Here is a 26,239-nt window from a genome sequence, read left to right on the forward strand (position 1 = left end):
AAAATTAAATTCCTCTCACTGCTCTGGTCACCTGAATGCTTAACTGTTTGGTCAGTTGATCATGAGTTTGACAAATGTGCTTTACAATCATCAAAATCTGTATATATTATGATTTTCTTTGTAGATTGGCACTGTGGGGCAGCTGTGGCTCATAGGCAGAACGGGTCGTCCACTAATCAGATGATCGGCGGTTCGATCCCCGGCTCCTGCAGTCTGCATGTCGAAGTGTCCTTGGGCAAGACACTGAACCCCAAATTGCTCCCGAAGGCTGTGCCATCGGTGTGTGAATGTGTATGAATGCTTAGATCCGCAAACTGATGAGCACCTTGCATGGTAGCCAATGCCATCAGTGTATGAATGTGTGTGAATGGGGTGAATGAGATATGTAGTGTAGAGCGCTTTGAGTGGTCGGAAGACTAGAAAGGCGCTATATAAGTACAGTCCATTTACCATTTACCATTTACTGTCAGTCCTGGGTGAGGGATCCTCTTCCGGAGTTTCTTCCACTTCTCCCTGTCTTAAAGTTGTTGTTTTTTTGCCTGGTGTTGTTCCCTGTTCGGTTCAAGCATCTAAGGACAGAGGGTATAAATAAAAATCGACTGGACTTGGCTCGCCTGTCCACTTTCTTGCCAAGAGTTAGACGAGAAGATCGATGCCACTCTCATCTGTGCGGCGACTTATAGGACTGCAGCCAGTTAGCTTAGCTTAGCATAAAGACTGTAAATGAAGGGAAACAGCTAGCCTGGCTCTGTTAATATCCACCGTCCAGCACCTCCAGAGCTCCCAAACATGTTCTATCTAACAAAATGTAAAAAACTGCATTCACAGGAGGTTATGTAGTCGACTGTTTCTCGGTTTGGAGCAGTAACTGGTTGCCAAGAATCCCATAATCCTCTGTAGAAATTGCATCTTCCCTCACTTGCACTTCAGTTTTATGGGATTCAATAAATTAGTTATACGTCCATATAAATATGTATTTATTAGTGAGTTTTAGAGGTGTGGATTGTGCCAGGCTAGCCGTTTCCCTTTGTTTCCAGTCTTTATGCTAAGCTAAGCTACCCGGCTTGCTGTAAAGTCTTATATTTATCGCATGATGTGAGAGTGGTATCGATCGGTCGACCTCTAAGCCAAGTCAAGTCATTTTTTTATTTATTTATACGGCCCGGTATCACAAATTACAATTTGCATCACCCTCTGTCCATAAACCGGAAAAAAATGGAAGAAACTTGAAGAGCAGCAGAGAAGGGATCCCTCTCCGCTATAAACATTTCATCTGAGCCTCAGCTAGAAAACAAACAAGCGTGTATCCTGAAATGTTGAACTATTCATTCAATCAGAGTCGGGGAGTCGAGGAAGGAGTAAATGAGGACAGAAGGAAGGGAGGGAGGAGGAAAGGAAGGATGCCACAGTCTTGCAGCTCATTCGAGGCAAAGCTGGGGCTGCGAGCTTGAGTTACACTGCCAGACAATGGGCTTCTTTCACCCAAACTCACTAACACTTACACAGACACACACACAGCCCCACACACGCACAACACAGAGGGGTTCTGTCTCGAAAGCTGTTGTTGCTCCTGTTGCACAATATTTGGCTCTTATTATTTCATTATGGCCCCTTCTTCCTGCCTCTCCACCCGTTTCTGGTTGTAATTTTCTTGGCTGCTTGTTTTTGTCTGACTGATTGGAGGCTCTGTGTGTGTGTGTGTGTGTGTGTGTGCGTGTGCGTGTGTGTGTGTGCACCGCCCTGTCACATGTATCTAGCCTGTACCGCATATGATAACAAAGGCTAATTTTAGCTGTGAAATCCCTCTGACATTGTGTCTCTGAGTTGCGGCTGCATAATGAGAGAGTAGGCAGGGGGGGACAAAAACTGAGGAATGTCATCTTTATTCTTTAATTCCTCTGAATTTTTTTCCCCTCTCATGCTTTTCCCCCTCCAGGCAGTGCTCATTAGCCCCTTGGCCCTCTCTAAACAGGTGGGGCATGTTTGGCACAACCCTCCGACATGCAGTCAGGCCTAATTGGGCTTGGAGGAGCCCCTTTACCCAGACACACATGTATACATCACTCATATGTAACCCTCCCCTCCCTCCCTTTTCCCTTCACACTTTTTCCCTCCATTCTTAAAGAGCCAATTGTCCCCTTCCTCATTCCCCCAGGGGGAGGTTGCGGTTCCCGGACCGGAGAGTGTAAATCCAGCCCCAGGCTCGTCTCCAGGCCTGACTGACTGACTGACTGGCCCTCCTCCCCAACCCTCTTTCCCCTCTTCGTGAAAAGATGATAACCACCCCCCCTCTCCGCTAGTCTCCACCTCGACTTTTACCTCTCTGTCTTGTGTTTTTTTTGTGTGTTTTTTTCCTCCCTCTCTCCGACTCTGGCTCTTTTCCAGCTGGACTCTCTGCGTCTTTGCGTCTTGGTTCGCTCGAGTATTTTTCAACCTACCGAGGATTCTTTTCTCTCTGTTTCCTCTCATGCTTTTTTACTTTTCAAGGATATCCCAGAAGACTTGAGCTATCCTCATGTGACTCCATTGTTTTGTGTTTGTTTGTGTGTGTGCATCTCCCGAGCTCTACCGGGTGAACGTGAAACATCACCACACCTACCTACGTCTGTGTAATTGCTGCCACATCTGCCTGTTTTTTGTGTTATTTCTCGTTCCCGGGCAAACACTTGACATTATGTCGAGTGTTTTCTAGTCTTGTTTCTGCCTCCTGTATTCTTGTTCACACACACACGCACACGCACACACACACACACTACATTCAAAGCGATATCTCATTATCCTGCCTATTCATACAAACAAATGCAGACTTTTTTCACACACGTGTGTGTGTGCGTGTACATATATACAAGTGTGGTGCTGGAGTGTAGAGCACAGTGAAGGAAACAAATGTTGAAGTGTGTGTGTGTGTGTTTATATCTATCTGTGTGTGTTGGTGGGGTTTCACAGGGCAGGTGGGGAGGTTTGAATGTTAACTGCCTTATCACTCCAATTTCACACTCTCGCCTCCAGTTACACACACACACACACACACACACACACACACACACACAGAAACACCCTGTTGCCTCCAGTCTTGTACGTGACGACTGATTAACGGGGGAAACAGGGGGGTCACACACACACACACACACTCTCCGGCGCACACTAATCCCAGCCAGAGGGGAGGTTTTGTGTGTATGAATGTGTTAATGACTGTGTGTGTGTGTGTGTGTGTATGTATGTGTGTGTGTGTGCGACTGCTTCTGTAATGGGGCCACCTGTCTACTCATTAGCCTCGTTACCCAGCCTTTTAATTGCCCCCAAACTCTCCTCCTCCTCCTCCTGCTCCTACTCCTTCTTCTCCTTCTCCTCCAACAACTCCGTCTCTTTTTTTTATTTTATTTCGATCTCTCCTCATCGCATTAAGCGAACTATTGGGACATATCAATAATCTGACATCATCGTACAGCGAGGATTAGGTCATACCGTGCAGGTGTGCATGTCTGTGCGTGTACAGCGGTGGGATTGGGAGGGGTGGTGCGAGAGCAGCGTGTCCATATGTCAGTGAATTAGCAAAGTGATTGCTTTGACCTCGGTATCAAGAGGCATATGAATATGACGCAGGGCAGTGGGGAATTTGTACATGCACACACACACACACACACACACAGGGCTATTAGGTTGATTTGTGTTACCTTGAACAACCTAAAGCTCCACCTCCGTCCCTCTTGTGTTCTGGCTCACATTCGTCTCTCCTTTATGGCTGCATGAGTATGAGAAAAGACTCTCCGATTACTGTATTTTTCTTACTACGGCGTTCAAACTCGTAATCATGATTATTTGTCTCAGCTACAGGAAACTACAGCAGATTGTTTTTTTCTGCAGATTAACATACGTTTTCACCTTTATTTGTTTCAGTGCAGCATTTCTCAAAGCTGTCGAGAGGTTTTTTTTTTTTTTTTTTACACCCACAGTCTTAACACCGTGGTCCTTATGTACAGAAACAAGTTAATAATCACTGCTTTATTACTTTGGGCCGCAGCTACAACCCAAAGGCAAACTCATCGCAGTTATTTGTTTTGATTTGGCTTCAGACCAAAGAAAGTCTGAGATTTTCAGAGAGATGATGAATGAATTTTCTTTTTCCACAGTTGAGCCACTCTGCTTTTCAAACTTTAACCTTTTTGTTTTGGTCACATGATGAGGCTTCAAATACAAAAAAACAAATCCTAAAACATTAGGGGTGTGTGATTAAATGTAATCTATATGTTTATAGGATATTAGGCAGGGACGTCAATCATTTTAAAGGACCAGTGTGTAGGATTTTAGTGGCATCTACTGGTGTAGTTGCTGATTGCAACTGCTTGTTGGAAGGAAACACCACTGAAAAACAGCAAAGAGGTCATTTAGAGCCGGTGTACGTAGAAACATATTAGACAGGAATTTGTATTCCTGCAAATGAATTAACTAAAAATAAAGAAATCACTTTAATGAAGAACTGATTCATCGATTTGTTGCTCTACGTTCAGTTACATTAGCGGGAGCTTACTGTAAACGCTCTTGCGAAATCTCTTTGACGGCTGAAAAATGTACATCTCCCGGCGGTGTATCTTATGTCGCCATATCGCCCGTTGCTATCAGGGATACATAACTTAAAATTGTGAAAACATGAAAAACGATCTGCGATTACGTGTGCAACTCTTCTTGCCCTCCACCCATCTCCCTCTCACCAAATCCATCTTATTTTCCACGTCCCTCCCGCGCTCCCTGTCTGTGTCAGACAGCTTTCTGGGCTGTTGCCAGTCAAGTTACATGAGCAAACAGGCGGCAGTACATTCCTGCTGAACATAGCTTTGCACTCAGGGGATTCCCTCCCCAGTCTTTCTCTCCTCCTACCCCGCTCTTTGTTTTTCTCCATTCCTACACTGTAAGTCGTCTGTCTGTCCGAGGCAGTCTTACCCTTCTTCTTTATGGGGGCAATCACGAGAAGGATGCAGTGTTTTTGTGCTGAAATGCATTGAGCCATGCGTTATTTTGCACCTCATGGCATGAGCTCTGTTTTCACACGCTCCTTTAGTTACGGCCGCGCTGCAACTCTTCACTTGTGTTACCAGCGTGCATGCAGAGAGGAGCTTGCCTGAATACTTTGATCGTCGCTGCAGGGACTCTGAAACGTTGTTAATTGTCTCCCCGTGGCTGAAGACATTGTACTGTGCACAGTACAAGCAGACTTTAACCAGAGTTAAAGAAATACTTGATGCTTTTTTAAATCTAGATTTGACATGAGTAGAGTCCAAACACTTCTCAATTTTCTCAAGTGTGAGAAAATTGCTGCCTTTTATATTCTTCCATTGTAGTGAGCTGCATATTTAAAGACATCACATTGAACTTAAGAAAATTATGATCGTTTGTTGTTTTGTTTTTTTGCTGTTTTCTGACATTTTTATAGACCAATTAATCAAAGAATAATAGATGATCCTTATTTGCAGTCCTTTTTAAATCACAATCACACCACAACCCAAACACTGAGTCCATCAAACAGGATTTCTTCATTAAAATAAAAAAAATAAAAAGGATGAAAGTCTTCATCAGTGCATTATTATTGCTCACAGATGTAACAGTTCACATCTTGTTGCAAAATGTGTTTAAATCACTGGATTGCGGGCAGCAACCACTGACAGTTTAAAGAATGGACGCCGTCTCCGTGACGTCACCCACATGTTTCCGAAGAGCCGCTTTGAAGCTCCATGTGTGGTGGCTCTGGTCGCCGCCGTGTTGGCAGTCCTGCCTCTTCCGCCTCCTCGCTGATCTAAAAATCATCTGCAGACTTGAGATGTTGGCTGAATGAAGCCCGAGAGCTCTAACAAGCCATCTGTGACGGCACCTAGCTGTCAATCAAAGCCACCACGCTGTTAATTATGTATAACTTTGAGCCTTAATATAATTTGAACAGGTGAGTTGTATATAAATTCACCCTCAGTACAGTTGTCATGAACGGGGAAATTAGCTACAGAGGCCGAGGCTGTAAACATGTTTGTTTCTGCTGTGAGGTTGTACATTTGAACATGGGGACTTATGGAGACTCGTTCTGTAGCCGGCCTCATGTGGACGTTTGAACTGCAGTTTTTAGTACTTCCACATTGGCTTCACTTCAGACACGGACAGCTTTTATTCACTCTACATACATACATAAACAAATCAAACTTAAACTAGACAGTATATCCAACCTACCACAATATAGACAAGAGGCCTGTGATGAATTAACATCTTTGAAACAACCAAAATAAACGTTCAACGCCAGAAAGTGTCCCAGAGGTCCTATATACAAAAACACAGTCCCATGCCCTCTTAAAGTTTCCCCCCTTTATTGTTGATTCAAGCCAACATGTGTTCGTATGACGCAACTTCTGACATCAGCTCCATCCATTTTTTTTTTTTTTTTTTGTTTAACATCTGGGGCGACTGTACTCTTCCATAACGGATACACCAGTTTACACCCGCAAATTTACATGTGAAAATGTTTCTGCTTCACTTAATCAATCCATCATTCTTTTAATGAAATGTTGAAAAGTAAAAAACGAGCCCAACATGTTCGTGTTTCAAGTTCCCTCTTTTGTCCAAAAACCTCAGACAAAAGCAGCAAAATTAAGTTAAAATTTAAGAACCTTGAATGTTTTGAAATGTTTTCCGCTGTTACTCAGTCATCAAAAGTGTTGAATCATTTGCTGTCGACTCATTTTGATTAGAGCTGAAACAACTATTTTGATGTATTAGCCGTATTAGTCATCAGTTCGTGCCAAACTTTTCCAGGTTTGTGTCTTTAAAAGGTGATGATTTCCTGTTTTTCTGTCATTTGTCGCATATATTAAACATCTTTTAGACTGACCCTTAGCTCTTGACAAGTGTGATGTTAGTCATCTGTTGCGACTATAATCATTAGTTGCGGCTCTCGTTGTTACTGTATGTGATTTAGTTTCATCATGAAGACTAGACTTGGCCTCCTTGTCCCCCTGCGCTCAGCCACATCAGCGCACAGTGTATCAAATTGCGTCCAGAAGTCTGCGAGTCTGAGTCAGGATGTTATGATATATAGAAAAATGTGGACAGTTGCGATGGAAAATATTCAGAAACCATAACTTCTTGGCTCAACCTGATATCTCTGTGCACAGACAAAGAACAAAGAATTTCCACAAGTGTCCTCATGTTGAACCACAACCTGCCCCCTCCGTGTCCCCTCTTTCCGACACCGTCGCCACCGTATCCTCTCATTCTCCCCTACTCTTCCACTTCTTTCTCTTTTTTTCACTTCATGTCTTGTGTAGGTCTTCTGTGTTTAAAGTCCAAACTACAGAGGCAGGCTGTCTGAGTCCCGAGGCTGTTATTGATCGACTAACAAAAGAGAGAGAGAGAGTGAGAGAGAAACCGAGCAGCGCTGGGAGGAAGAGTGAGCCAGGGCAAGGCAGAGAAAGACGCCTGGAGAGCTTGTCTGAACCGGAGGGTCTATTTCTGTCTGTCTCGATGCGTCATTATTGGGCAGGAGACACCCGGGACACACGGGATGAGATGACGAATGGTTAGCAGAGGAGAGGAGAACAGGAGTAGGAGGGAGGGCGAAGGGTGAGGTTTAGTTCTGAGAGGTCACCGTTGATTTGGAGCTGCAGACGGAGGGATTCAGATGTAGACGGGAGGCTTTTTAAGATGTCTGTAGCCTGAAGTCTGTCAGATCGCAACCAAGTCTGGCTGTTTATTGTCTAAAGGAGACTGACTTATCTCTGTGGCGATGCTTAAGGGCTGAGTAGGGCAATTAAGGCGAGTACCTGATTAAATGTTGCTGCTCTTGCTGTTGATATTAGAAATACTAATCAGTTAAACACCCGTTAAGATATTTGCAGCCACCAAGCAAGCGGCACCTCCTTCCCCCACACTAACGCCCACCCTGGGTTGTTGTAGATGTTACTCTGTCCCACTTTAGAAGTTGTTAGTCGTAACATTTCGTCACCGCGGCCTGCTTTGGGATGCCATCAACTGATTTCACCACAGACAACAGATCTGTCTGAGATGGTGCTATCCAGGGGAAAGAGTAACATTACGGTAGAGTCTGTGTTAAAAAGAAAATGCGACTGGTTGTACCGGACAGGCAACCAACCCTCACCTATGGTCATGAGCTTTGGGTAGTGGCCGAAAGATTAAAATCACGGATACAAGAGTTTTGCCACCTACGTTTTGTGGTTGTGTGGAGAGGCGTCACAGATGAAGCAGCAGTCTGACAGCAGCATCTTCATCTCCTCCATAATCATTTTTGGCGTCGTCTACGTTTCCCTTTTCGTTTTTTTCTGACATTTCAAAGCAGATAATGTAACACACTGGCCCCGCATCAAATGCGTGTAAGAGGATACACCGCACTTATCAGAGTAACTTTTAAAGCCTGTGTGTGTGTATGTGTGTGTGTGTGTGTGTGTGTGTGTGTGTGTGGTTTGTATCTCTACAGCATCTTTGAATTTTGCTACATTTTTCTGAGCGTTTTTTTAACTTTTGGACTAGTCGACTATTTTACATTCAAATTTCCAGCGGTGAAAATAGTTGTCTGGGAATGTCCAGAGGGCATCGTGTGTGTGTGTGTGTGTGTGTGTGTGTGTGTGTGTGTGTGTTAGTGTGTGTGTGTTAGTGTGTGTGTTTGGGTGTGGGTGTGGGTGAATGTGTGCACGCTCAATGAAGTGTCGAAGTGATGACTTGTATTTCAGCAGAAAGGGAACAGGAAGGACTCAGTGGAGGTCTATTGAGATTCAAGTCCTGACATGTCGCTCCTCACTCTCTCCTTTTCTAAAAACACACACACACACACACACTCACTCTCACTCTCTCTCTCTCTCTCTCTCTCTCTCTCTCTCTCTCTCTGTCTCTGAAATGGTTGATAATCATCTGCATTTACAGCCAACACATTCCTCCGGACTGAGTGGAGGCACACAGGCCAGGTCTTCGAGGGCTTTCCCTTTTGGAAGTTAAGCCACCCACACAGAAACACGCACAGATGGCGTATACGGAAAACGTTGGGTCACGGATGGATGTTGCTAAATCTGCTCGTCAATTCTGGTGAAATCTTGGTTTTTAAAAGAAAATCGGCAGTAAAATAATTTTTGTTGCGAAGCTCGAGAAACACAGCGGCTCCTCGCCAAGCTGACTTTGTGTTTATATTGGCAGATTTCTTGTCAGGCGAGGTGAAGAGTGTGCACTCTTTTCTTTTGCCCTGAAGCGAGTGGCATATCTGTCCAGCCATGATTAAAGAACTGGAAGATTTAGTTTTAGTTATTATTTCTATAACTGGACTCCCACAGCTGCATTATTTTTACTCCTTGTCAGCTGTTCGTCATGAATATAGTCGGATAATAGACATACCCATTCCTCCTTCATTATCTGACTGGTCGACCTTTTCTCCTAATGGTTAAAAAAACACTCTGCTGAAATAATCAAAGATGTGGACGACTATTCAGAGGCCTGGAAGCGAGCTCGCCGGCCTGCAGTAAGTGCTTCCTCTGCTGCAGACATACAGCACTTTTCACTGCTTCCTGTGAGCGGTGAATAGCTTCAGTCCTCCATTGTGTTAAACACAGAATGTGCGTCGACAACAATGCAGATGAAAGTGCTGCCGGTCCACATTTTGTTCTCAGGAGTCCATAAGAAATATCAATTTTAAAAAATGTGTCTGAACGCTGAATAAAAGCTTTCAAAGATTTGTTGAGTAGAGCTGCAGCGTTACAACATCACGTGTATCAGGTTATATGTATTTCACCTCAAACTGTGGGTGGTACACAAGCTTCCTTTGGTTGGAATCTGTGAAATATATATTTTTTAATTAAAGAAATTAATTAAATACTATCCAAATACTTTGTTTTGAATCAGAATTCTTGAGCTATGAGATTGCAGGAATGTAATTTAAAGAAAAGTTTTGCCTTTTGTTTCAACATCAGGCTGCTCTGTAGTCTCATGATTAGTCATGAGCTGAAACGTGAAATATTAATTCTGAAATATTAGGAAGAGAAATGCGAATCAGGGGATAATCTTCTTATGAATAAACCTGCCTCCTACGTCTGTATTTTAACGTCTGCCGTGATGGTGATACTCGGAGAGATTCATGTTTTCTGAAGTGGTACAAGGTCTTAAAAGTCTGAGAAACACTGATCTGAGATATCAATATTATATCCATCAATATCACTAAAATCAACTTCTTTTAAATACACATGATGTTCGGTTGCAACCAGTTGATTTATTACTTATTTTTAATAACTGGACCATCCATTATCTGTAAGCAATTGTCCTTGTCAGGGTCATGTTGAGGCTGGAGCTCACCGCTGGGCTTAATAACTATGATTTGTGTTTTAAATGGTGAAAAAGCCCAAAATTATGTGATTATCTGCGATTAAACTGTCAAAAACTCAAAGATATTCAGTTTATTATGATATGAAACAGAGAAAAACGTCAAATTATCACATTTAAGAAGCTTTTTTTAGTCATATTTGCTTTAAAAACTCATCATTGTAACTATAGTGGTGTATTAAAAAAAAAAAAGGAATCTAGCTAAACCAGTTTGGAAACGTGATACATCGAGCTAAACCTGTTTACACAGACGGAAGACTCGTTCAAGATGCACTAAATGAACAAACATCAATACACACGAGTAACCCGGCGTCCTAGAATCAATAAGTAGAAATGAAAGTCTTAACAAATCCTCTCACCTTACAGGAGAACTGATCCTTGATATCAGACCCAGATACCAAAACACAGACCGCGTCAAAAATCTGGTGAGATAAGAGGTTTGATGGATTCTCGGCAGATCACGCAGCCGTAATTTAATAAACCAAACCCACACACACACACAGACATGCACTGTGCATCTGTGTGTTTTCTAACTGTTAAAGGTGAAAAACTTCTTTTGGCGTGATATTTATATTATATCTATATATATATATATATATATAATATATATATATATATATTTTGTTCACTCTTAAGCTGTTCAGGTCCATTTTTAGAGGTGGGAAAGAGCCGTGTTGTTGAGTGGATCTGGTTTCAACAAACATCCGCGAACTATTAATAAATCATGGCTGCTTTACACGGTGATGCTGTTGGCGTCACCGTGCTTCTGTGCCTGTGTTCTCATACGTAGAAGCCTTTTAACCGTCTATTTAAACAAAGCTTCTACCCCTTTTCACACTCGCTTGGAAAAAAAAAGACCACAAACCAGCTCCAGTATTTCTTACTCTCTTGTTGTTGCTCCCCTGTCATATAAAGAAAAGCTCCCCTTAATTTGTGTGAAACCTTCAACTAAAAATGGGAACCCAAGCGTGTAAAATTGTAGCCCTAACCTTAATGAATCATCCTCCAAGGTTTTCTAACCTTTTTTAACAACGCTGAACCAAAACTAAACCGGTCCAGCAAAAACCATTTAAACCTCACCGTTCCTCAATTTGCGGTGGACTCTCTCCAAGGCCATTACTCAAGACGCCTTGGTCTGAGATTCTCGACTAAAACCCGACTCCCTAGAAAAGGGAGAACACTTTGTAATCAGACGGAGACACACCTACAAGGACGAGAATAAGAGATGGGCTGGACGAGGACGAGCGACAGAAAGATTTAAACAGAAAGGGAAGAGAGGTTAAAGAGAGACGGTGGAGGTTGTAGAAGAGGTGATTTGTGACCCACAGGAAACAGGCAAAGGGCTCATTTTCCCCGCGAGCTCTCAGAGACCATAGCAGGTCCAAAGCCCTGTGTGTTTCCTCTTGATAAGCTCACATGTACTCGCGTTGGCTCGCTTGTGCGCTCAAATCAAAACCAGTATGGCCAAAAACGGATTGTTTGTGGGTCACAGCTGCCGACGTTTATCCGCTATCTCCGACTATTCTCATATCTAAAACGGTGAAGAATTACTCAAGTGTTTCCTCTCCCAGCCTCACAAGTTCTCATTACCACTCATTTACAGCACTTGTGAACACACAGATGTGAGCTGGAAATGGTAGAGATGGCAATGAAAGGGTGGGTCAAAAAGTCATAAGGACTTAACGACGTGAGAGAAACCGAGAACGAATGATGGCGCGCCGTGTTTTTCTTTGTTTTCTTTTTGCTTTTCGTCAGCTCGTACACTTCCTCCTGCTCTTACGGCCTCGGTTTTGCATTCATTGGCAGCGATGATCACAAAAAAAAAAAACAACAACAAAAAAACACAGGAAGATAAAGTGAGAGATAAAAGACAAAAATGTCCTTGTTCAGTCCGAAATCCCACAGTGGTCCAGACAACAGCTTCATCACACCTCTCCCTGCCAAACACTTTTTTTATCAGGCGCACACACACACACACACGCACGCGCAGGATAAATCTAGACTATTAGCGGACATGTTTGACACCTGATAAATGTTGTTTTAAGTGTTTTTCGCGAGGGTGTTAGGGTGTTCTTCCATTTGTTGCAGATAAAAAAATAAAAATGGAAAAAAAAAGGAGGGGAGGAATTTGTGAAAAATGTATCACACGTAAACTCTGTCTGAAAGAGTCTGAAAGAGCTGCTGCTGCTCTCAGACTGCAAATTCCTGCCCGCTCGGCCTCGAGGACGATGTGAGATTCAATGCCGCGTATTAGCTTTGATGATAATTTGACAAGCGCACATATCGAGCCTCAACCAATGCACCTGCGTTGTGTGTGTGTGTGTGTGTGTGTGTGTGTGTGTGTGAGATGTCACCTCAAAGGCAAGGTGCGTGTGTGTGTGAAAGTGTGTAAAAGGGAGTGGACTTTGCTGGTGTGTGTTGAAACATCATTACCAAGGGATTCTGAGTACACGGCCAGACATCATTAGGCTTTAAGGCGAGAAAGTCTCCACGGCACCAGTTTTGCAGTCTGCCTGACCCGGCAGACACGAAAAGGCAGGCACGCCGTTTAAGATCATTTATTTGGGTTTGCATGTGTACCCGTGTGTGTGTGTGTGTGTGTGTGTGCGTGTGTTTGTGTATGTTATTTATTTATTTTGCCTGGTAATATGCCTGAGCCTTCATTATAACGGGAGCCATAACTTTGATAAATCACTTGGGCTCGGGGCCCTCACTGCTTTCACAGTATTAGAAAACTAATTGAAATTCTCTTCCGCCCCCTCCTCTCTCTCTCTCTCTCTCTCTCTCCCTCTTTCTTTCTCCCTCTCTGTTTTTCACCCCGTCTCTCTGTTGCGAGGGCCAAACAGTACCGTGTTTCTTCAGTAGAATAGGAGCCAAAAGGGGGAAAATGTCATCACTGATTTAATAGGCGTAGTCCACACACACACACACACACAGTCACACACACATACAGCGGTATCTCACACACACATACACACTGCACTCTGGGGAGTGTTAGGAATCCTGATAATGTCATCATAGGAATCTCCATAATGTACCCCCGCTCCCCTGCAGGCTCCGGTTTGACTGTGCCTCCTCTCCTCTCCTGCTTTTGATTAGATCAGGGGATGAGAGTTTTCAGGTTTCGGGGTTGATGGGATTTAGAGTTTAGATACTTGTTTCTATGGACATGATCCACGTTCGCTCTCCCCTGGATCGAGGGTTTGTTTGGTTCGTTGCCTGGGATCTCCCAGCTGCCAGTGGATTTAAAGGGTTTAGTCGTCTCATTGTCCACGATCCCCCTGCTGCTTCTAGATTTGTTTGATTTGTTTCCGTGCTGCAGCTACATTCAGGGGTGTGGTTGTTTTTGTTGTGCAGGATCTCCCAGATGAAATTTGTTATTTGGAAAAGGGGGGTGGGTTGGTTTGCTTTATTGTCCAGGATCTCCTTGATGCTGCTGGATTTAGAGTTTGGTTGTTTCATTGTGTGCCCGCCTCTCTCAGCTGTTGCTAGATTTAGGGTTTAGTTGTTGTGGCAAAGGGGATCTCCCCCGCTGACTCTGGATTTTTTTGGATTTCGGGGGGTTTTAGTCACTTCTTTTTAATATCCAGACACTGCCACTGTTTGTGTGACACTTGGGGCTTTGTAACCACCCGGCAAAAAAAAACGCTCCTCTCGCTCTGGGGGCCAGCTTTGTAGTGTGAGAGAGCAAAGATTTAGTGATGGAAGCAGTGTGTATGTGTGACCGGGGTGATTTTCTTCGAGGAGTCCTGTCAGCACACAAAATTCCCTCTCTGCAAACATTCCTCTGACGTGATGCAAGCACCGGGAGAGGAGAGCGGCGTGTGCGCCTGTGCTTGTTTTCGACCGGCGGCGTGTGTCTTGTTGCCCAGAAAAATCCATACCATCACTTCCAGACACACTGCAGGCGCATAGCCACACATAAACACACACAAATTCAATGTGTGTGTGTGTGTGTGTGGCTAATGAGGATGTGTTGATTGATTAGACTGCAGTAATTAGCTGGAGTGTGAAGGCCTGGAAAGGTCTCCGCTCTGGTGGGAGTGTCCCCCTCTGGAGAGACATTGAACTGTGCTATGCACCATTATGTTACACACCACAGAAACGGTCCCATCCATATCTCTAGATTCGGGGTGAGTCATCTCTCGGAGGCAGGCTCGAGTGTGTGAGGGAGAGAGGAAGGATGTTTGGTGTGTGTGTGTGTTTTGTCGGAGTCTCAGACATAAGGATGTTTGCGCCGCGGAGATGTGTATTGCAGAGTGAGATGTGCTTGTGCCAGCAGTTTCTTTTCCTGCTCGGCGTGGCCTGAACACTGACCTGATCCTCTCGTCTGACAAATCAACTTCTCCCCCCCCTCACCTCACCTCCTTCCTCCCCGCTCATTTGTAGTTTGACTTCCTGCGTGCAGCGGCGGTTTTTCTTTTGTGCATCACACGGCAGCTTCTAGTAAATGCAAATAATACGGCATTAAGGATGACAACCTCCGTCTGTAGCCTCCATCCTGCTGAGCTTTGTGGATGGAGAATGAGCTGCTGCAGTACAGCATTGTAAACAGTGCCACCACGTGGGCAACGGAGGGATTTCACATGATGCAGTGATGTTGTAGAGCTGGACACGCGTGTTGTGTTGCTGCTGGTTTTATTTCCACTTCCTTAATTTGTTAATTAATCAAGCCTTCACCAAACACTAATCTCTACTTCTTTCTCCGCCCAACAGGAAGTTCTACTACATCACTCTGCTGAGGGACCCGGTGTCTCGATACCTCAGCGAGTGGCGGCACGTGCAGCGAGGAGCCACGTGGAAAACCTCCCTCCACATGTGCGACGGACGAACCCCGACGCCCGAGGAGCTGCCCTCCTGCTACGAGGGCTCCGACTGGTCCGGATGCACCCTGCAGCAGTTCATGGACTGTCCCTACAACCTGGCCAACAACAGACAGGTACGGGGACATGGAGGAAATAAAGCTTTCAGTGCGATGAAGTGCAATACAACCACACCAGTAAGCTTCGATGCAGAGGAATAAAAACTGCACACCAGGAGCTAAAAATGGAATATGTTGCAGGGTTGTCACATTGTGGTTACAGTCCTCTGAACTGAAGCAGAGAGAGAGGGAAGGTGCTCACACATCCTCAGCCGTTCATTGGCTTCTGGTTTTTACTGCAAGCGCTCAGAAAGAGCAGCTGATTTCGGTCCCGATGCCGCCATTTATCACGGCTACCGAGCTAACCTGCATCTCTGCACCCGGCCGGACGTCCAGCGTCATAAATCCAAGCCGACTGGAAAATACCGATACGTCTCTGCAGAGAAATAAATGAAACGTCTGGTACATTTACACACCAAGAAACCAAATGCACAGTAGATCAATACTGATTTCTTAAAAAAAGGTATGCTCGTAACGCGGATCGTTTATTTAAGTTCTAAAGATCGATTGAATATTGATTTTGATACAAAAACAAAGATTTAAAATACTTTTTTTCTTTCATTCCAAAATATGTAAAAAGTGTAAAGATGAGTTGTACACATGTGAAGTCCCACACACTCACACACACATATACACACTTAGGAGTTCGCCTGCTGGCCAAAAAACACCTCAGATTCACAGCTTCTTTTTTCTCATGCTATCTGAGTCTCCCACCTAAACGTGTTGGCCAGCTTATCTCATCTGAGCCTGAGGCTGTTATTACTCAGGGTCCAATAACTTGAATGTGACACACACACACACACACACACACACACACACACACACAGACTTTTAACGCATCCTGGTGGACCAGCAGTCTGAGGTGCACACAGTGTACTCTTGTGAATCCAAATCAGTATGCAGAGGCTGTTCCTGTACTGTAGCACAACAGCTCCGGAGTGCACTCAGTGATGAAGTGATCTCTCATTTTGAAACAAATCCACCAGAACTGAAAACTACTTTCGTTTATTAAGTAAAATGGCCGATCAAGGAATTTAAAAGGAAAGTGGTTAACGACGCCGAGATGTCAAAAGGGAGTTACGTAACACACAATGTTAGGATCATTGTCAGTTTATCTGTTCCTTTTTTTTAATGACGCGATTAATCATTTTAATTAACTCAAAGTGGTGAAGATGTTTACGTCTTCTTACCGTTTAAATTCTCTTTGATAAATCAATAAAGTTTATTAAGATTTAAGAAGAAGGCAGGGCCTCTACTTTACAGAATCCATTCAGTTTTATTTATATGGCACCAAATCTCATGAATAGTTATCTCATGACAGTTTCCAAACAGAGCAAACTCTTAAATATTATTTACAGAGACTCGACAGTTCAGACGGTGGCATAAACTTTAATGAAGATGGTTGATGATTGAAGGTAGTAATGATGATAATAAAGATGTTAGAAGAGAAGTTAGTGATATTCATTGATGGGACCAGAGGAAGAGGAGAGCTCAGTGCATCACGGGAAGTCTAGGCCTTTAGGAGCGTCACTAAGCGATGGTTCAGTTAAACAGTATCTTGACTGTGTCGAGAGTGTCTCCTCTAGGGCTGCCACAAACGATTATTTTGATAGTCGACTAATCACCTATAATTTTTTCGATTAGTCGACTAATCGGATCATGTGTAAATTCACTGTCCCGGAAAGGGGCAGGTTGGCTGGTGCTGTAAACCTCACAGACATGAGCCACCTTCGCCCCAGAGTCTTTGTCTAGCCCCTTAGGAGCGTCACTAAGCAATGGTTCAGTTAAACGGTATCTTGAATGTGTCGAGAGTGTCTCCTCTAGGGCTGCCACAAACGATTATTTTGATAGTCGACTAATCACCGATTATTTTTTTCGATTAGTCGACTAATCGGATCATGCGTAAATTCACTGTCCCGGAAAGGGGCAGGTGGGCTGGCACTGTAAACCTCGTGGACGGAGCCGTGAGCCCCCTTCGCCCCAGAGTCTTTCCATGCCGACCTAGAGCCGCCATGGTGGAAATGCGCCCGGCGGAGGCCAGCCAGCACCGGGGAGAGGTCCCACGAGGGGATCCTCCTGCACCGTGCGGCCGTCCCTGACCCGCCGAGTTGAGAAGTTGGGAGCTTGTTCCACAGAAGAGGTTGATAGCTTGAAAGCTCTGGCTCCCAGTTTACGTTAAAGGGACCATAAGAAACCCTGAGAGCGCGGTGTTGTGGAATAATGAGGTACGGAGAGCTCTTTAAGATGTGATGGTGCCTGACCACGAAGAGCTTTAAGGACAGATAGATGTCAGACGTAGAGCTGCAAAGATGATTGATAGTGTATTAATCAATAAATCGATGCAAACCACATAACCAATCAACTTTTCTTTTTGTTTCAGCCTCTCAGTTGTGAATTGTTTGAGACTTTCTTTGTCATTTTAATCAGACAAAACAAGGAAATAGACTTTAGAATTTGTGTTTTAACATCATAAACTAAATGAACTGAGAAAATAATAACAATAAAAATAAAAATAAGCAGATCAATAATAATGAAAATGATTGAACAGACGATTTACTGATGACTGAACTATTGATACAAGTTAAACTCTGCTTTTTAATTCAAATGTGGATTCTTTAACTCTGCCATTCAAACAAACATCCTGTTCCTCTGTCCGTAGGTTCGTATGTTAGCGGACCTGAGCCTTGTCGGCTGCTACAACATGTCCACGGTTCCAGAGAAGAAGAGGGCCCAGCTTCTCCTCGAGTCGGCCAAGAAGAACCTACGAGACATGGCCTTCTTCGGTCTGACGGAGTACCAGAGGAAAACCCAGTTCCTGTTCGAACGGACCTTCAGGTTGCGCTTCATCAGGCCCTTCATGCAGTACAACAGCACCCGGGCTGCAGGGGTGGACTTGGACAACGCTACGGTGAGTGCTGCTGTTCGGTCTCACATTAGAAATGATGGAAAGGAAAGTCAGGAGTAAAGAGTAACTAACTATTTAGCTTTTTACTGCACTTCATTACTCCACGTAACAAGATCTTACGAGTTCCCTTTTTGTTTCGTTACCGGTTACAAAAAAAGGTTGGGGACAAGTAGTAGTGGTAGTTTAGTCTTGGGTTAGGAACCACTATGATCAAACTCGTATTTAAAACTACCGGTACTTCCACCTCGGTCAACTACAACTGTAAAATTCTATGTCTACATTGATGCGTTAGTATTAATTACCATACTTTACAATAAAGCAGAACATGAGTCAGTAAAAAATAGAATAAAATGTAACAAAGAGCATTTTATAAAATGTGTTTTTTAAAGCGGACACTGTTTTTGCAGCCGTGATCTCCTCTTCAGGTCAGTCCACAGTCTTTGAGCTCTGATTGTGAAGGCTCTGCCAACTTTTGTGTTTAAATCTGGACCAACGAACAACCAGCAATGACACACCTGCATATCAGAGATCAGAGAGCAAGAGGGCACTAAAAGATCAGCTAAATAACTCAGGGAAAGACCTCTCTGGGTTTTATAAGTAATCAATAAAATCAAGCTAGAACAGGCATGATGTGACAGCAGGCAGGCAGCAGAGAGCAACGAATGACGGTAACCTGCCAACTGTCATGTAAAATAATAGGGGACATTTTCCTGATAATACTGTACACTGTAGTTTAATGTATGTAGGATTTTAACTGTTTAACTTTGCTGCATTGCTACTTTTACTGAAGAAAAGTATCCGAGTACTTCTTCCACCCTCTGGAAAAGTGCACTTACAATAATAGTTAATGTAAATAATGCACTCTATTGTATGTTTCCAGTGCGTATGTATTCTCTTGAAGAGGAAAATTGTCTCATTTTCTCAGATTAGTTCTGTTATGACTGACATCTATCTCTCTCTCTCTCTCTCTCTCTCTCTCTCTCTCTCTCTCTCTCTCTCTCTCTCAAATAAATACGGCAGCTGTAGCTGCTTTCATTTACAGATGGGAAATAAAACAAATATTTCGAGAAGAAGTGCAAAATAATCGGAGGGAAGTAGAAAATGAGAAACGGAGAGTAAACACTGCGCCCCTCGCATTGCTGTGAAATGAGTTGGGATGACTGTCGCAGTTTTAAAAAAAACAGCCAGCTTCAAACATGCTCTTCACACTTTGATTGGTCCAATGTCGGAGTTCTTAGGCTCAATTTTCCCAGCAAAAAAAAAAGAAAAGAAAAAAAATAATAATATATTAATATATATATATATCCATCCTCCAGTACACAGCAGACCGGTGATTTATACATCAAAACCAGGTGGAAAGATATAAACCCTGCTGACAGACGCTGTGGAAAGGTGGGCCCACGGTTAATATCACCAAAAAAAAAAGAATATCACAAAAGTTTGAACAAGTCAGAAATTAAGAGAAATTCAGTTTTTTAAAATTAGCTTTCTAGCACTGTGTGAAAGTGTGTCATTACTCGGTTATTTATTAGAAGTGAGGTAATTACATCAGCAGGTGAACATTTACTTCACTCTCTCCTGCAAAGCCGCTGAAAGCCCACTTAGATCCCAGTGAGTCATTATTGACTGAAACTGGTTTCTAAATTATACCACGGCTGTTCTCTGATACGCGAGCTCTTTGTGTTGACGACTTCAGCTCAGCTGACGCCTTTCCCCATGCTTTGTGCCGGTGCAACCCCCCACCCACCCCCCGCGCTGCCGATCAAACATCTCTAATTTTCTAACATTAATGCGGCGCGGCGCTTCCCTCTGTTCCTCGCACACACTGCCCACAAATGAAATCCAGCACTCCATCGCAGATTTCAAAGGGATTTTCTTAATTAAACACATTTCCGCGTTGAATTCACTCGCAAGCAGATGACACACGCCAGTACAGCCAGCTGCACCGCACAACCACAACATCAAACACATTTCTGTTATCATGCACTGCATATTGCCGGCACGCTGTTCCCCCTCACTCTCCATCTAGAGGTCCTGTGAAGCTTTTGTACAAAATGTTCTGTATCAGGGCGTTTCCACCGCAGGCGACTTCACCTGTGTTTTGAGAAAGAAACCAGACAGTAGATCCAGGTGCCAAAAAGTCCCTGCTCCAAGGGTAGTACGGTCTAAAGCCATGTCCAGATCCACTTCAGCACTCATTCATTTAAATGAGGCCAGGCCAGCGAGAGTACACTTGGCTCAACCTTTGTTCCAAAACTTCAGATTATTACTCATGAATTCAAACTCGTGAATCTGTTACTCAAACTGGACGCCATGGATGTAATTTTTTTTATTTCTTATTCATTACTGTCTCACAGCCAAATTTACAGTGTGATGGTTCGGGGACTATTTGGGCAAAGTTGACAGCACTGAACGTCAATAATTGATCTCAAAAACCCTCCTGAGAAACACTCTAAAAGTTAACCAGTGTCCTGTATTTGGGTGTTTCCACCACAGGAGCTTTCCAAGACAACTTCACCATCTTCACCTGTGTTTTGAGAAAGAAATCAAACTCGATTTAGTCCACGTAAAAGTAGATCCAGGTGCCAAAAAGTCCCTGCTCTAAGTGTAGTACTGTCTGAAGCCGTGTTCAGATCCACTTCAGTGTTCGTTCATTTGAATGAGGCCAATCCAGTGGGTTCTAGGTTCTAGGAGGGTTGTCCGGGTTTATTCCCCGGGAGATTATTACTTGCTGTCATGAAAACTTCAGATTATTACTCATAAATTCAAACTCGTGAATCTGTTACTCAAACTGGACGCCATGGATGTAATTTTGTTATTTCTTATTCATTACTGTCTCACTGAAACGTCCCCACTAGCAAACCCCCATGACGTTGTTGGTAATAGAGGTGGGTTTACGGTCTGAGCGCCCTGTAATGGTTCAGGAACTATTGGGGCGAAATTGACAGCGCTGAATGTCAATAATTGGTCTCAAAACTCCAACCAATGTCAAAAATAGGCCATTCGTAACAGACCTAAATCATCACTGTTGCAAAGCTGCATTTTCCCGGTTACATAAACACCTTGGTTGTTTTTTTGTGGCGAGAGTAGGTTCGCTTTTACAAGGTCAGCGGGGCTTACCGAGACATCAGCAGGGATAGAAGTCATTTCTTAAGTTAAGGTTGATAAAATGCTTTCACCTACGCTTTGATTTCTCCATTTCCACCTCCGCATGTCTGCTTTTTTCATTTATCTATTTCATCCACTCAAACAGTTAGGCTTGAATTAAAGCAAAGAACATTTAGTCTCAAAAGGCCGCCTTTATTTTGTAATCCATCATCGTTTAGCTCAGTAGATGCTGTTCACAAACAGCTCTAACTTTGTTTCCTGACCTTCTTTTTACGTTCTTTCAATCCACATTTCTTCTCTGTTCTCTGCCGTCGAGCTACCGTCTACAAACTTAAACCTTTTCATCTGCTCCCTCCTCTTCAGGTCCAGCGTATAGAGGAGCTGAATGAGCTCGACATGGAGCTTTACGACTACGCCAGGGACCTGTTCCAGCAGCGCTACCAGTACACCAGGCAGCAAGAGAGGCGGCAGCAGCGCATCAAGAACCACATGCAGCAGACCCACCAGGGCCTGGGCCTCGGCGTCAACCTGTGGCCCTCCCACAGCCGGCAGAGCTCGGTGTCGACACTGGAGGACGTCGAAGGGGATAGGGAGGAGCGGGAGGAGGGCGAGGAAGGAGGCAGAACGGAGGAGGCGGGCAGCCGGCTCCCCACCGAGGACTACATGAACCAGATTATCAACCGCTGGTAGCAGCAGAATGAGAACAAACACACAGACATGCATATGTAATGTGAAACACGCACACATATATACACACAAACACACACACACACACAGACATACACAAAGAGTGGCGCCTGCATTAAAGACCCAAATAACTGACAAACAGACTTTACCGGAGAGTTTGGGCCGCGGGAACCAGAGTCCAGGTGGTTGCTATGGAGACCTGGGCACGGTCCATCGCATCAGCTTCACATTATCGAGGTTCGCCCGGTTGTTATTAGCGCCCGCTTGCCTTTCCCCCCCCTCGCACCTCTGAGTGTCTCTGTCTCTCTTATCATCATTACTGACTGAGCAGAGGAGAGAGAACGAGAGAGCTCCAAGAGTTGCTGACAACCGAGTATCTCATCCATCTCTCCACCTCCTCCGCCTCCTCCTCCTTCGCCTCCTCCTCCTGTATTCCTTTCGTTCTCTGTGGCCTAATATGGAGCATGAGAAAATAAAATTAAAAGTCTGTGAATTCCCACTAATCTTTTGCTAAGAAAAAAAAAAAGAAAAGGAAAAAAAAAAAAAGGACCAGTCTACTTCCTGGATGCTCCACTTTTAAAAAAACAAAACAAACAAAAAAACAAAAGGGACTCGGGAGAACGCTTACGAGACGGTCGGAGAACAAAGCAAAGAAAAGTTGGACTGAGTTGTGTAATAAAGCTTTCTGCTTAAAGAAAAAAAAATTCAGCCATTTCACCCACATGAACACGCTTCGGTCATGAAATAGTGACTCTCATTTTTAGGATGATTTTCATTTGTGTTTTCTTTGTGTTTGTGCTTTTTTAAAAGCAGAGTTGTAATAACACTGAGACCAATATTGCTGCCTAAAGAAAAGTGATTCCTTTTTATTTCTTTTATTTTTTTATCGGTTTTTATACGTCGAAGCTAACCGATCAGACGGACGTACAACGGACCATAGCCATTACTGAAGCCTTTGCATCTTGTTGGGTCGGGTTGGGGAGTGGTTTGTTGCTCTGTTAAAGTTCCCAATACTCCTGTCACTTAACAAGTTTCATTTCTCAAATCCTGCAGAGAATAACAGCCAATTACGGAGCCGAAAAAACCTTGTATAGGTGTGAAGAAATCAAAGGCAGGCAGGCAGGCAGAGCGAGGAGTGAGTCTGCTGCAGGTTTGTTGCCAGGAACCGTGCTGTGTGAGCGGTGAGGGCTTCGGTGGCCTTAACTCAGACAAATGCTCGAGATGGGAGTTGCGGAACTACTGGTCACCATGGCAATGTGAGCCTTAATGTAGTGGGTGGCGTTTTCAGTTTCTCCTTCTTCTTCTTCTTTTATTTTCTAAACCACGAAGCTGCGTTCTCAGAACAACCCACCCGCTGTAAGAGGCGGACGCGGCGGCGGTGACCAGTAGTTCATTATAGTGTGTCCGCGTTTTTTTTGTTTTGTTTGTTTTAAACTTGTTTTTACCGTGAAGATCCGGAGGTAGCAGTGCCTCTACGTACTGGGATCATCGTCAACATAAATATTGCCAGATATTACGTCTACCATAATTTCTCTGACTACTCGTGTGTGTGCGCGTGGATGAGTGTGTTTCCGTGTGTGTAAATAGTATGTACAGTATGCCTTTGATTGGCGTATGTGTATGCCTTTGTAAATAGTGTGCCTGCCTGACTGACTGACTGAGCGAGGATGCCTTTTTGTGAATGACTGATTCCATGACCAATTTTTTATTTTTTGTTGGAGTCCCTGATCCAAGCCAATATCTCTTCACCACTCTGCTCTTTCCTTTACCACTTTCTTCCCTCCTTGTTCTTGTCTCCTCCCCATGACATGACGTGGTTACACATAAGGACTGTATCACTATAATTATCTAAAATCCTATTTATGTTTTTGCCCGTGTGACGTGTCTTCACTCTTGAAAATCCACAAGGAGGGTCGGGTAACGACGGCCGGGCTCCAACGATCGCGCCAAATTCTGTGACTCAGTCATGAAATCTGTCAAATTTTGATTTCAGGTGACAGAATTTGGTGAATTTGGTTCTGGCTTATGCAAAATTATCCAGATTCAACGATGGTAATGAATCTCGTATTAAACATTTGATCTCTCCTCCTTCTTTTCCACGAGCAGAAAACATTTATGTCTCTCTCACTGGTTAGTACGTTTAAAATCCTCCGAGGGAAATCATTTTTTTTGACTTGTTATCCAGCAGCTAGTCGTATCTTCAAAGGGAATGTTTGTGACCCCACAGGTGTCAGCTGTCTGGCCGGGACGAGATAATGCCGGCCCTTGGGGGGGCATATTTAACATTTAAATGTAACGTTTCTATAGACTGTGATGGCTGCAGGCTCTACCTGTGCTCCAGACTTAGCCTACATTCCAGCATAGTAGGAAGTGTGTGGAAATATCTGATTTAAACGAAGGTTTTCGCCTCGGGGAAACCTTTTATCAGCCCCAAAAATAACATTGGAAACATTCGACCGGACGGAAAAATGAACGTTTTCCTCTACGGTTATCGAAGGAAACACTACGTGAAGAAAGTGCTGAGGTGCAAGGCAGATTATGTCAGCTGTTTTCATTTGATTAATTCCCTAAAGGCTAAAATTAAACTTTGAAAGTGTCCGTACTCGGCCAAAGATGGATTGTAACTGTGAGTGGATTGTGTGATTTTTAAAACGACAACAGAGTGGTTACTCGTCTCTGACTGCGTCACATCAGGATAATCTCAGTTTAACTTTTTGGTATTATCAGTTTAACGGTTCTGTATTCGACTTCCAGCAGTTTGTTGGCGAGCAAGTTGAAGCATTAAATAAGCTACATGTTGATTTTAGTCAGTGTTTCATGTGTTCTCGTCTCATTTTCAGGTCGTAAACGCTCACTAAAGGTGATCACAGATGTTTAAGTGTGTTAGTTTATTATAAATCTGAGGAGATTTTTATTATTATTTTTTTTATTTAATGCTGGATTCATATGCCAACTCTAACTCTGCCTACATGCAAACCGATGAGGAGGTGGGGGAATGTAAAAGTGGGAAGGGAAAAAGACGTCACAGCACGATTTAATCAAACTGAATGTAGTAATGAAAGTTTGGTGTCATGGAGGAGGCGAGCATGCTTCCTTGGTATTATTAAGATGAATATTATGTTACGATAGATTGTATTAAAGTCAGGAGGTGGAAACCAACAATTAAGCCACCCACCGCCCTCCTTGTTAAATTTCAACTTATCACCCTGTCTCACCTTTTTTTAAATATTTTTTTTGATCAGCTCCTTTTTAAAATCAGGGATGATTCATGAAGGGAAGGAGAGACGAACAAAGGCAAGGGGGGTGATGAAAGGTATTGGGATACATCCAGAGTCAATATGCTGCTTTTTGTGTAGCCTTCAAAGTAACGCAAGATATGGGAAGATGGATCTCCCCCCTTTCTTTTTTTTTTTCTGTTTTGTATTAACTTCCCCCTTCATTGTCTTCTTGAAACTGGAGACTTGAAAACGCTGCAGCTCCAGGCATTTTGCCCACAACCTCTTTTTCCGAAGTCAGACTCGCTCTTATGTTCGGGCCGTGTTTTGGCTCCAAACCGAAATCTGGCTCTGCATTAGCGGTTAAAAAGGCCGAATACAAAACCGATTCTCTACCTTTGGGAGTGCGTTTTGTTTTTTTGTTTTTCAGCGTTCCAGTTTCAAATGACCATCAGACTCGAAGAGTTCCTCAAAAATCCCCCCCCCCCTCCATCCCTGAGCAATGAATCACTGAAATGATTCCAGGAATTGTTGCTGTAAAGCTATACTCAAATATTGTGTCTCATCACTATGTATATCTGATGTCTTAACAGCTTCTTTCCTTTGTGACAATGAAGCAGCCCAGGTGTCGCTAACATCATCATGTTTTTTTTGTTGTTTTTGTTTTGTTTTTAAAAAAAGATGTGTTAAAGAGTGTGATGGAGACTTGTGTGCAGTCTGTCTCTGGCTCCTTCTGTATGCATCATTCTGGGTTTGTTTCTTATGATTGCAAAAATGAATCATCAAAGCCACCAATTAAAATATTTCATTTTTACAGACCTGATTGTGTTGTGGTTGTCACTGCTATCATTATTCTTCCACCTTTTTTGGCACCATTGAATTATCACAACCTTCAGCTCATTTAGGACATGATGGCATGTATTTTTACTAATTCGTACCTTTGATACTTAAGATATTCAACTTTTTCCAGATTATACGTTAAAATGAATGGATCAAACTTCAAATCTTTCAACTCACTCAACTTTATTTATAAAGCCCTTTTTAAAGACAGGT

At 43.5% G+C, this 26,239-nt stretch overlaps 1 protein-coding gene across 1 annotated transcript in view; it reads left to right on the forward strand.

The window, feature by feature from the left end:
- hs6st1a (heparan sulfate 6-O-sulfotransferase 1a) overlaps positions 1 to 26,004 on the forward strand; it is a 62,938-nt gene extending 36,934 nt beyond the window's left edge. Inside the window, exons 2-4 of the mRNA XM_027274942.1 lie at positions 15,067 to 15,289; positions 17,931 to 18,179; positions 21,648 to 26,004. Of these exons, the coding sequence (XP_027130743.1) occupies positions 15,067 to 15,289; positions 17,931 to 18,179; positions 21,648 to 21,974 (799 nt within the window). The 3' untranslated portion in view covers positions 21,975 to 26,004. The remainder of the gene's footprint in view (positions 1 to 15,066; positions 15,290 to 17,930; positions 18,180 to 21,647) is intronic.
- Positions 26,005 to 26,239: the final 235 nt, after the last annotated feature.

This window comes from Larimichthys crocea, chromosome XXIV, assembly GCF_000972845.2.
Source record: "Larimichthys crocea isolate SSNF chromosome XXIV, L_crocea_2.0, whole genome shotgun sequence".
Taxonomy (NCBI): Eukaryota; Metazoa; Chordata; class Actinopteri; family Sciaenidae; genus Larimichthys; species Larimichthys crocea.